The sequence below is a fragment of the Scyliorhinus torazame genome, chromosome 7 (assembly GCF_047496885.1).
Source record: "Scyliorhinus torazame isolate Kashiwa2021f chromosome 7, sScyTor2.1, whole genome shotgun sequence".
Classification (NCBI taxonomy): domain Eukaryota; kingdom Metazoa; phylum Chordata; class Chondrichthyes; order Carcharhiniformes; family Scyliorhinidae; genus Scyliorhinus; species Scyliorhinus torazame.
The window spans coordinates 301,905,194-301,917,666 of record NC_092713.1 but is presented as its reverse complement, the minus strand read 5'-3'; the positions used below and the strand labels follow the sequence as shown (position 1 = coordinate 301,917,666).

Genomic DNA, 12,473 nt, shown 5'->3' with positions numbered 1-12,473 from the left:
CTCGAAGGGCCGAATGGCCTCCTCCTATGTTCTATGTTTCTATGGGGCCAAGCTCAATCCTTGACATGATCAAGTTTCGAGTTCTGCTGTAGCTGCACCAATGAATTGGGTCCCCCGCACTCCAGGGCAGAGCTTTGTAAAGAATGACAAGAGGGGGGAGTCAAGCAGGGCAAGAGGCCAGCTGCTGCTTTTTCTCCTCAGAGCTAAGGCTTTGCTAGGTCTGAGCTTGAAGCCCCAAGGCGTTAACGGTGGGAGGCCTCAGAAGCCGTGCTGAGGGGAACAACACCCGCTCCCCTTCCCTTGACACCTCTCCATGCAGAGATGTAACACCTGGGGCGGGATTCTTCAGTAATGGGGCTATGTCCCCACGCCAGTGAAAACACGGGTGCGAATCACTCTGGATTTACCTGGAAAAAGTCTAGTTATTCTCTGATTTTCAGAGGATTAGCAGGGCCCGGGAGTGCTCCTCGCAGCTTCAGCTGCCAATACGGGGCGCTACACTTCCGGTCGGGGGTCCGGAGGGCAGCGGCCTGTGTCGCAAGAAAATAGGACCCCCAGATTGCATGCGCCCGCAGATTGGTGGCCCCCGATCGATAGCCTGGCCATCCTGGAGGCGCCCTCCCAGTGAATGATCACACCCCCCCCCCCCCCCCCCCCCCCGCCAGGGTGGCTGCAGATTCAGTCCGCAGCCACCACGCCGATTTCCCGCCGGGTGGAACCATGAGATAACCGCACCGTCGGGAACTCGGCCAGCTGCACTCGGTGAATTGCCACGGGGGCCTCTTTCAATGGCCCCGACCGGTGTCGCGCCGACCGAGCGCGCCCGATTGCCGCCGATTCTCCGGGGTCCGGAGAATCGCAGGAGCGGCATCGGACCCGATCTCGGGTTTGACGCCCCCATCCCACCCGCGCCAGTTTTTGAAGCTGTTTAGCTCAGTTGGCTGGACAGCTAGTTCATGAGGAGTGAGGACAACAGCGTGGGTTCGATTCCCGTACCAGACTCATGAAGCGCTCAACGCGAGACAAAATTGACATTCGCTTCCCAAGGTCCTCCATTGTTTCAATTCAAAGAAAGACCAGGTTAGAGTCAATGAAGGACTTCTTGCTGCACCACAGGAAACATGGCAGACAAGGAGCGCACAGAAGGATCTCACAATCAGAAAAAAAAAGGACCAGATAATGCTGATTTTACTGTGCGGAGTCTGCACGTTCTCCCCGTGTGTGCGTGGGTTTCCTCCGGGTGCTCCGGTTTCCTCCCACAGTCCAAAGATGTGCGGGTTAGGTGGATTGGCCATGATAAATTGCCCTTAGTGTCCCAAAAAGGTTATTGGATTATGATAGGGTGGAGGTGAGGGCTTGGGTGGGTCAGTGCAGACTCGATGGGCCGAATGGCCTCCTTCTGCACTGTATGTTCTATTCTCCGCCCCCGCACCGATCGCGATTTCGGGGCGGAGCTCGGAGAATCGCACCCCTGCACTTTTACCTCCTCCCTTCTCAGTGACCCAGGCCCTATACACTCACACTTTACTCGCTCTTCCCATTTAGTCCACTGTATATTCACTGTTGACAATATGTTCCTCCTGATGCAGACGGGGTAAACCATTTCCAGAACAGCTGACCGGCATGACCCAGAGCTGCTACATGACATTTAAATTGCTCTCATGTTGACCTCGCTGTCCTCTACCTCTTGCAATATTCCTGAGGGCTATTGTCAGTGTAGATGTCGAGAGGATGTTTCCCCTTGTGGGAGAATCTAGAGCTGGGGGGTCACTGTTTAAAAATAAGGGACGGTCAGATAAAGACAGTCAAGGAGATTTTTTTTCTCCGAGGGTGATGAGTCAGCCATGATCTTATTGAATGACAGAGCAGGCAGGAGGGGCAGGATTGCCTCCTCCTGATGAATTTGTTTGTATGTTCAGAACAAGTTGGAGGAAGAGCACCTCAGCTTTTGATGAGGTATTTTACAATCTTCTGGACTCAACAACCACGAGTTGAACAACATCGAATCATAATGATGCCTGCCCCCGCCCCCCGCCCCGCCCCCATTGTTCTGTACTTTTGTTTTAGTGGTAGCTGATGATTTAGTTGGCTTTTCCAATTTATACCTCTGCCGGATCCAGCTTTTAGAGTCATTCCACCCAACCAGTCGCAAACCAGTTCAGAACGGGAGAATGTTTGAAACCAAATCAGTCCTTTGCGCAAGATTTTTCACAACGCAAGCTTTATTTTTTAATCGTTAATACAGCAACATTTCAGTGGGTGGTTCGCATCACAGGCCGGAGCTAAGCAGGAGGTTCAGCAGAACAAAATACGTACAGTGTCCTGATTCTGCACCCTGTTCTGGTCACTGGCCTCGCTTCACAATTTTCACACCAGGACCCTTGGCCGTAAGGATGGGGGTGAAGTCGGGCGCAACGCAGGCGTTAGACAGAGTGACGCTGAAGCGATCACAGCAATTTTCCAAAATTACACAGTGCAAACCAAATTTAAAAAGTGAATCATTTGCTTCAGGATTGATTATTCTGCTTGTAACATCTAAAATCAGGAAAGATTCCACTTACAACTTTTAAATGAAGAGACATAGATCATACATAATCCATCGATAATCAAAGTAAACTAAAAGGAGCAACTGTTTATTGTCTAATTGATTATTGAGGTGTGCGAGAATGGGGTAGGAGGAGAAGGACGTGATATTTCAACCTGAAACACCATGTGGGTAAGATAGGCAAGAACGAGGGGGGGGGGTGAAAGAATTTGAAAGAGAAACAAAAGAGGGAGATTGGAGATTGAAACATCTCCCCATTGCCCCCAAACAGTTTTATTGGAGTCACAAAGGGCCACCTCTGCAAATAGCCAAAACTTTCAAACTAATCGATTAATGCCAAAATGGATTTTGGAGGCCGATGTTCTGTGAGCCACCACCAGGTGGCAGCCAGCTCACTATTACATTTTAGAAGGTGAAAATATTGTCACTCTCAAATTTCCCACCCGGATACAAAAGTCTCCCTCAGCGATTTCTCCAATGTTCAAAGTGATTGTCAGCCTGGTCACAACCTCATCTTGCTCTCTCCAACTCAAAGCCAGATGTGAGGAAATGTGGGAACCAGGAAGAGAGGGAAGGAGTTGGGGTAGGAGTGGAAGAGCCAGGGACAGAGAAAAGTATTGAGCGTAGCTCTCTCTCTACCCCCCCCGCCCCCCCCTCCCCATCGCACCCTCAGGTATAAAGCATAGAGGGTGAGGTGAGGTGGGGAGGGAACGCTATGGATCCGAAGCCAGCATCTCCGAGAAAACCACTTCACTGTCAACGTTCCTGGAATCCCACCTCGCAGATGCTACACTCTTCCCCCACAACTCACTCTTCCCCCCCCCCCCCCCGCCCACTATGGGTTGATGTGACAGAGTCGCAGCGGTGCAGAGTTGAGGCCCCCCTCGTTGAAGCAAGTGCTGAAGAAGGGGAAGACCCTCTCGGAGAAAGGCTGACGGAAAGTCAGGAGGTGAGACATATCCTCAGCATCATAGAACGAGAGACGGCCGTCATCAAAATCCAGGAACAGCCCGATCCGCTTCGGCTTCCTCTGGATGGGCAGGCGTTTCCATGGCAACGTGCCAGCCCAGTACTGGTCGCGGTCCCTCAGGCGAAGGGACCAGTAGCCATTGGAAGGCGCAATCTTGACCACAACCTTGCGGTCGACGGACTCCTTGGCAACACCCAGGTCCCACTTGGTCTTGCCGTCTACCCCCACCTCCCAGTAGTGTCTCCCACCCGTGAAGCCTTGGGAGGTCAGGATGTTGACGCACTTAACGAATCGCTCAGGGTTGTTGGGAACAAGTTGCTGCTCATTGACCTCTGACACACTGGTCAGATCCTCGGACAGGGCCAGGTTAGGATGAGCGGTGTTCGAGTCGAAGGTCAACCGGGCCGGAGCTGATGGGAAACATATCAGACCATGGTCATTTCGAGGTCACCAACCATTCATTCAGGCTTCAGACACACGGGTAGCACATCCCACTGAACTGGTACAACTTGCATTTATGTAGCATCTTTAATGTAATAAAACATCCCATCCCAAGGAGCTTCACAGGAGTGACCCTAAAACAATATTTGACACGGAGATGCTGAAGGAGATATTAATACTGGTGATCTAAAGTTTGAACGCAGCACTAAGTTTTTAGCAGCGTGATAAAGTTGGAGAGGGAGGCGGGAGAGGTTGGGGGAGGGGATTCCTGAGGCCAGGCCCCAGGCAGCGGATGGCATGGCCACCAATGACGCAGGAATTAAATTAGGATTGTTCCAAGAAGCCAGCACTAGAGGAGTGCAGCGTGCTGCAAGACAGAAGATTACAGAGAGAGGGAGAGGCAAGGCCATGGGAGGATTTGCAGACAAGGACGAGAATTTGAAGAGAGGCATTGCCAGACCAGGATTTCATAAGACGTAGGAGCAGACGTAGGCCATTCGGCCCATCGAGTCTGCTCCACCATTCAATGAGATCATGACTGATCTGACATGATAATCCTCAACTCCACTTTTCCGCCTCATTCCCGTAATCCTGGATTCCCCGACAGTGCCGGTCAGCAAGCCCGGGGATTAACAGAACTTGGTGCAAGTTAGGATAGAGGCTGCAGAGTTTTGAATGAGCTCAAGTGTACAAGGTCTTGAATCACAGAATGGTCATAGCACAGAAGGTCATTCAGGCCATTGAGTTTATGCTGGCTCTTTATTTTGGGTAATGGCACTTTGTCCGCCTTTCCATCACAGTTCTGCAAACTTTCTCCTCAGGTGCTTGTTGCATTCCCTTCTGTGAACCATGGTCGACCCTACCTCCACCTCCCTCTCAGGCATTCATATCCTAACTGCTCGTTGCGTTCATTTTTCACCTGTTGCCTTGGTTTCTTTTGCCATTCGCTTTAAAACTGCCCCCTCTAGTCCTCCCCCCCCCCCCCCCCCCCCCCCAATGGGAACAGTCTCTCCTTATCTACTCTGTCCGGACCCCTTGACCTCGATCAAATCTCCTTTCAACCTTCTCTCCTCTTTCAGCCTCCAGCTTCTCCAAACTAGCCACCTCACTGCAGTTCCTCATCCCTGGAATATTTCTCACAAAGCCCAGGATTGCAGGTGTCTTTTTAACTGCTTTCTCAAACTGCCACCTTCAATCGTTTATGTACATCTAGCTCTCTGCTCCTCAGGGGGTGTGGGGGGAGTGCAGGAGTTTGTCTGCGAGACAGAGGATTGGTCATGATTATAATGAATGGCGCAACAGCCTCGAAGGGCCGAGTGGTCTACTCCTGTTTTCAATGTTTCCTGTATCATCTTTAGAATTGTACTCTCTATTTTATATTGTCTCTCTGCAGTCTTCCTATCAAAATGAATCACTTCACACTGAAGTTTGTCACGTGTCTGTCCATTCCACCAGCCCATCGAAGTTCTCTTGAGTTCTATCAGTATCCTCCTCATATTTCATCTGCAAATTTGGAAGTTGTGGCCTGCACAACCAAGTCTAGGTCCATGTGGTCATTGTCCCTTTTATTCCACGGACTTCAACTTTGCTGATAAGCCAATTATGTGGCACTTTATCAAACGCCTTCCAGAAGTCCATGTACACCACATCGACCACGTTATCCTCATCTATCCTCTACCTTCACCCAAAACCTCAATCAACCTAGTTAAATATGACTTGCCCGTAACAAATCCCATCACGAATCTGCTTCATGTGCCTCATCCATCCTGGACCACGGGCACCCATCCCATAATATAAGCGGAGCTTGAATGCTCGTGGACCTGGCTGAGGTAGCACACGCACACACATACGTGCATGGGCACACACACACGTGCATGGGCACACACACACGTGCATGGGCACACACATATGTGCATGGGCACACACATCACATGGCACAAGATTCATGAATGGTCGGCAATTTACAGTAATTTGTCATAAAGCCCATTTCTTGGCACATCAGGAAACTGTGCGTGAATGGGAATGGAGACTGTGCGGGAATGGGAATGGAGACTGTGCGGGAATGGGAATGGAGACTGTGCGGGAATGGGAATGGAGACTGTGCGGGAATGGGAATGGAGACTGTGCGGGAATGGGAATGGAGACTGTGCGGGAATGGGAATGGTTGGTGCTTTGGCCTTTCAGCTTAGGGATCTGGTCATTGTTTTCATTGGAAAATAGAACTAGGGAACACAGTTCAAGAATAAGAGGGTTCCCTTTTACAGCGGATACGAGGAGAAATTCTTCTTTCAAAGGGATGAGAGTCTGTGGAATTCTCTTTCCCAGTGAGCTGTGAAATTCTCACTGAATTTATTCAAGGCCGAGTTAGACAGATTTGTGATCTGGAATTCAGCTCAGGGGTCAGAGCTGCCATCAGTCTCTACCCTAGGCCTCGTCAACTTGGTTTCCAGTCCCAAACTGCGACTGAGCACCAGACCGTCCACAATGGTGAATCGGAGGAGACAGGATCTTTATAGTGTAGCAGGCGCTTTACTCTGTATCTAACCCCGTGCTGTTCCTGTCCTGGGAGTGTTTGATGGGGACAGTGTAGAGGGAGCTTTACTCTGTATCTAACCCCGTGCTGTACCTGTCCTGGGAGTGTTTGATGGGGACAGTGTGGAGAGAGCTTTACTCTGTATTTAACCCCGTGCTGTACCTGTCCTGGGAGTGTTTGATGGGGACAGTGTAGAGGGAGCTTTACTCTGTATCTAACCCCACACTGTACCTGTCCTGGGAGTGTTTGATGGGGACAGTGTAGAGGGAGCTTTACTCTGTATCTAACCCCGTGCTGTTCCTGTCCTGGGAGTGTTTAATGGGGACAGTGTAGAGGGAGCTTTACTTTGTATCTAACCCCGTGCTGTACCTGTCCTGGGAGAGTTTGATGGAGACAGTGTAGAGGAAGCTTTACTCTGTATCTAACCCCACACTGTACCTGCCCTGGGAGAGTTTGATGGGGACAGTGTAGAGGGAGCTTTACTCTGTATCTAACCTTGTGCTGTACCTGTCCTGGGAGTGTTTGATGGGGACAGTGTGGAGAGAGCTTTACTCTGTATTTAACCCCGTGCTGTACCTGTCCTGGGAGTGTTTGATGGGGACAGTGTAGAGGGAGCTTTACTCTGTATCTAACCCCACACTGTACCTGTCCTGGGAGTGTTTGATGGGGACAGTGTAGAGGGAGCTTTACTCTGTATCTAACCTTGTGCTGTACCTGTCCTGGGAGTGTTTGATGGGGACAGTGTGGAGAGAGCTTTACTCTGTATCTAACCCCGTGCTGTACCTGTCCTGGGAGTGTTTGATGGGGACAGTGTAGAGGGAGCTTTACTCTGTATCTAACCTTGTGCTGTACCTGTCCTGGGAGTGTTTGATGGGGACAGTGTGGAGAGAGCTTTACTCTGTATCTAACCCCGTGCTGTACCTGTCCTGGGAGTGTTTGATGGGGACAGTGTAGAGGGAGCTTTACTCTGTATCTAACCCCACACTGTACCTGTCCTGGGAGTGTTTGACGGGGACAGTGTAGAGGGAGCTTTACTCTGTATCTAACCCCGTGCTGTACCTGCCTGGGAGTGTTTAATGGGGACAGTGTAGAGGGAGCTTTACTCTGTATCTAACCCCGTGCTGTACCTGCCTGGGAGTGTTTGATGGAACACTGTAGAGGGAGCTTTACTCTGTACCTAACCCCGTGCTATACATGTCCTGGGAGTGTGTGATGGAACAGTGTAGAGTGAGCTTAACTCTGTATTTAACCCCGTACTGTACCTGCCTGGGAGTGTTTGATGGGGGACAGTGTAGAGGGAGCTTTACTCTGTATCTAACCCCATGCTGCACCTATCCTGGGGAGTGTTTGATGGTGACAGTGTAGAGGGAGCTTCTTTACTCTGTATCTAACCCCGTGCTGTACCTGTCCTGGGAGTGTTTAATGGGGACAGTGTAGAGGGAGCTTTACTCTGTATCTAACCCCGTGCTGTACCTGTCCTGGGAGTGTTTGATGGGACAGTGTAGAGGGAGCTTTCCTCTGTATCTAACCCCGTGCTGTACCTGTCCTGGGAGTGTTTGATGGGGACAGTGTAGAGGGAGCTTTACTCTGTATCTAACCCGTGCTGTACCTGTCCTGGGAGTGTTTAATGGGGACAGTGTAGAGGGAGCTTTACTCTGTATCTAACCCCGTGCTGTACCTATCCTGGAAGTGTTTGATGGTGACAGTGTAGAGGGAGCTTTACTCTGTATCTAACCCCGTGCTGTACCTGTCCTTGGAGTGTTTGATGGTGACAGTGTAGAGGGAGCTTTACTCTGTATCTAACCCCGTGCTGCACCTATCCTGGGAGTGTTTGATGGTGACAGTGTAGAGGGAGCTTTACTCTGTATCTAACCCCGTGCTGTACCTGTCCTGGGAGTGTTTAATGGGGACAGTGTAGAGGGAGCTTTACTCTGTATCTAACCCCGTGCTGTACCTGTCCTGGGAGTGTTTGATGGGGACAGTGTAGAGGGAGCTTTCCTCTGTATCTTACCCCGTGCTGTACCTGTCCTGGGAGTGTTTGATGGGGGACAGTGTAGAGGGAGCTTTACTCTGTATCTAACCCCGTGCCTGTACCTGTCCTGGAAGTGTTTGATGCTGACAGTGTAGAGGGAGCTTTACTCTGTATCTAACCCCATGCTGTACCTGTCCTGGAGAGTTTGATGGTGACAGTGTAGAGGGAGCTTTACTCTGTATCTAACCCCGTGCTGTACCTGTCCTGGGAGTGTTTGATGGGGACAGTGTAGAGGGAGTTTTCATCTGTATCTAACCCCGTGCTGTACCTGTCCTGGGAGTGTTTGATGGGGACAGTGTAGAGGGAGTTTTCCTCTGTATCTAACCCTGTGCTGTACCTGTCCTGGGAGTGTTTGATGGGACAGTGTAGAGGGAGTTTTCCTCTGTATCTAACCCCGTGCTGTACCTGTCCTGGGAGTGTTTGATGGGGACAGTGTAGAGGGAGTTTTCCTCTGTATCTAACCCCGTGCTGTACCTGTCCTGGGAGTGTTTGATGGGGACAGTGTAGTGGGAGTTTTCCTCTGTATCTAACCCTGTGCTGTACCTGTCCTGGGAGTGTTTGATGGGGACAGTGTAGAGGGAGCTTTACTCTGTATCTAACCCCGTGCTGTACCTGCCTGGGAGTGTTTGAATGGGGACAGTGTGGAGGGAGCATTACTCTGTATCTAACCCTGTGCTGTACCTGTCCTGGGAGTGTTTGATGGGGACAGTGTAGAGGGAGCTTTACTCTGTATCTAACCCCGTGCTGTACCTGTCCTGGGAGTGTTTGACGGGGACAGTGTAGAGGGAGCTTTACTCTGTATCTAACCCTGTGCTGTACCTGTCCTGGGAGTGTTTGATGTGTGGACAGTGTAGAGGGAGCTTTACTCTGTATCTAACCCCGTGCTGTACCTGTCCTGGGAGTGTTTAATGGGGACAGTGTAGAGGGAGCTTTACTCTGTATCTAACCCCGTGCTGTACCTGTCCTGGGAGTGTTTCACGGGGATAGTGTAGAGGGAGCATATACCCTCTATTGCTACTGGGTGTATTCCTGACTGGAAGCATAAAGTCAGGAACTTATGGTTGGACATTGAAATGGTGAAAAAGCTGCATTCAGCAATGCAGAAAATCCCTCAACTCAAAGTGCGAGAGGTAGCAAAGAGAAAACACAAAAAAGACCTGGACTAAAGAGTTCATGTATTGGCAGAGATGCTCATAGTTACTTGGTTCCAGGGCTTTGTACATCTTCTTCCAGATGATGTATTGAAGAGGTCCCGTGTAGCGAGCACTGCGGAGATGGCTGCTGACATCTGGCTCACTCTCAACGTGCACACTGTGGAGAACGGAAGAGAAGATCAGTGTACAGCTGGCCAGCACTGTGGGGAGGGAGCGTGAAACGGGGTTGGGTATGAATGAGGCAGCAGGATCTGAGAGACAGGGGAGAAAGGGAATGTGCAAAACCTTCCAACATATCCATCCCTGCAAATAAATTCAGGCACAGGAAAGAGCAAATGGGGAACATAAAATAAAGAGAGGACAGTAACAGAGAGAAAGAGGGGGAGTGGAGGTGTCCACAGAGGTGACAGCAAACTGGTACGTGTACCAGTAAGAAAGTAAATCATGCATTATTGTGAGAGCTCAACTCTCTGACAAAACCACCCACGGGGAGGGAGGGTCTTTATTAGCCCCAGAACGGATGTGATGCACTTTCCAGAAAGTGAGCATGAAATAAAACTGAAGTCCAAATTATTGTCGAGCTTTGGATCTTATTCTGGGCTGCCATTATCTTCTCTGTAGCAGCCGCTGTAATTTCACCCGACATTGACGATAAACACTGGAAACAAAGCCCCGTCTCGCAACATCGCCTCGCAACAACTTGTGAGATAGAGAAAACCTCGGAGTACGGTCCGTCACTGTGGGTAGCAGAGATCGCTCAGGATTTAACCTTCACAAAGATACGACTGCTCCTCACGCTCTGCAGCCGTGTTTTTCAAACTTTTCTTTCTGGCAACCCATTTTTGCAAAATAGCTGCCTCTCACGGCCCTCGCCACGTTCTGGATTCAATAGACAACAGACTTCTCCACAGTTACTTTTTATACATCACGTTCATTGTTGGCAGTTCTGTATTATTAAATGTAAAAAATTGTAAATGACAATATATTTTCTATTTTTGTTACTATTTGGAGATGTAAATAACTTGTAATAAAAATATCTGCACAGATTAGTGAGCAAGACATTTGATCCCAGACTCCGGAGGTGTTTGAAGGGGGATTGAGGGATTTCTTAGAAACACGCCTGGATTTTGGGCTGATGGGGAAGGACGGAGACTCACCATTGATCGCAAAGTCAGTCTCACCGAGAGAGCGACTGGCCTCGGAGAAAGTGAGCAGAGAGTGGTCCCCAATTTAAGTACACATCAAATCTCTTATGCACCCACAGTACAACTTTAAACATAGATCTGATTGACAAGAGTAACTGAAACTCAACAAGACATCAACAAGATTAACTGTCACAGAAATTGAACCGACACTGACGTCAATGGTAACAGAAATTCAAGATTCATTGACAATTTTAAACAATGGCAGACATTAACCACGCATCCGATTCAGAACATTAACTCCGAAATCGGTCTCTGTGCTCCCTGTGATCTGCACTTGAACAGATGTTATTTCCCCCCCCTGACTGGATGGTTGAAGTTTCCAAACTCACACCCATCGCACCAGAGCGGGTTCAGAATGGGGCAAAAAGAAATCAGCTTTGCTGAAAATGGAGCAATTGAAAGGTGGGGAGAACCCCTCAGGAGACACAGGAATTATCTGCTGGAGCTAGGTCCAGTATAAGGGAGTACTCTGCCTCTGAGTTACTGACTGGGGTACTTGTTGATAGATATTCCAGATGGCAGTCACTTGGTTTTGGGTGGGGGTGAAGGCCTGGAAGAAAAAGCACGAAGGAGTGCTGGAAACTAATGTTGTGCAGAAGGGAGTGTCCTGCAGGAAATAAATTTAAAGATAATTGATTTTTTTTTTTCTTTTAAACTCTTCAGTTGTAGATGCAGGTGCCGACTAACCTGGCTGATCAGCTGCTGCAGGAACAGGAGTGGCTGCTCGAGGCTGTGTCGGTGGTAGTGACTACAAGAGTGACGCAGCGAGGCAGAAGGTTCACTCACGGCACCGGCCCTCTACCTCCAGCCTAACGTGGCTACTATGCACTGCGCTGTCGCCAGAATTCATCCAGGAGAAAATGGGGAAAAAGGTCGGCGATCCCCGGAGATCATTTTGCGACCCATTTTATATTATCCCACGCCCACCCGCGGGTCGCGACCCCCCACTTTTAAAATCACTGCTCTATAGAACAATCAATTCAGTGCTGGCAATTCGATCAGATGCCTCACAAATAATTAGTGTGTCAATTCAGGAACGCACTACACACATTGCTATATGCAGCACTGCAACATGCAACATTCATAGATTACATTCTATACCCATGTATAAGACCACGAGACATAGGAGCAGAATTAGGCCTCTCGGCCCATCGAGTCCACTCCGCCATTCAATCATGGCTGATATTTTTCTCATCACCATTTCCTGCCTTCTCCCATAACCCCTGATCATGTAATCATGTATATATTATAGAACTCACATACACACACACACAATGGGCAATGGGTCTCCTTCAGTGCAGCATTATTCTAGGGACCTATCTTCTCCGATGTATCGCAATGGTAGCGCAAAAACATTTTTATATACAGGCGGTGGCAACCGTTCCTAGACTATCTTGCGGAGCGTTAGAGGAAGGTCGGTCAGCAGCAGCAGCAACCTTGGGGGGGACGGGGGGGACGACTGCCTGGGAGGGTGGATGAGCAAGAGATAACATGAAGGGTTGGGGAAACTGGCACGTACGGGTGAGGGCCAGTGTACAGAGCTGGTGTAAATATATCATTTTGCCATGTATATATCTTGCTCTGCGCGATTTC

General features: G+C 49.6%; 2 protein-coding genes across 2 annotated transcripts in view; both read right to left on the bottom strand.

Annotated features, from left to right (window-relative positions):
• LOC140427132 (F-BAR and double SH3 domains protein 2-like) overlaps window positions 1–12,473 on the bottom strand; it is a 755,925-nt gene that overhangs the window by 713,570 nt on the left and 29,882 nt on the right. The gene's annotated exons all lie outside the window — the stretch shown is intronic.
• On the bottom strand, window positions 2,205–10,321 carry LOC140427405 (zinc-binding protein A33-like). The gene is made up of 3 exons (XM_072512940.1): window positions 10,207–10,321; window positions 9,723–9,875; window positions 2,205–3,925 (listed from the first exon to the last, which is right to left on the bottom strand). The coding sequence occupies exons 1-3, from the start codon at window positions 10,319–10,321 to the stop codon at window positions 3,381–3,383; spliced, it is 813 nt and encodes a 270-aa protein (XP_072369041.1). The 3' UTR covers window positions 2,205–3,380.

Coding starts and splice junctions, on each gene's coding strand:
- LOC140427405 (XM_072512940.1), bottom strand. CDS start 10,321: ATGTCGGGTGAAATTACAGCGGCTGCTACAGAGAAGATAATGGCAGCC. Junction 9,876..10,206: donor TCATGCTCACTTTCTGGAAA/GTGCATCACATC, acceptor CCCTCCCCACAG/TGCTGGCCAGCTGTACACTG. Junction 3,926..9,722: donor GTACAAAGCCCTGGAACCAA/GTAACTATGAGC, acceptor GTTTCCCATCAG/CTCCGGCCCGGTTGACCTTC.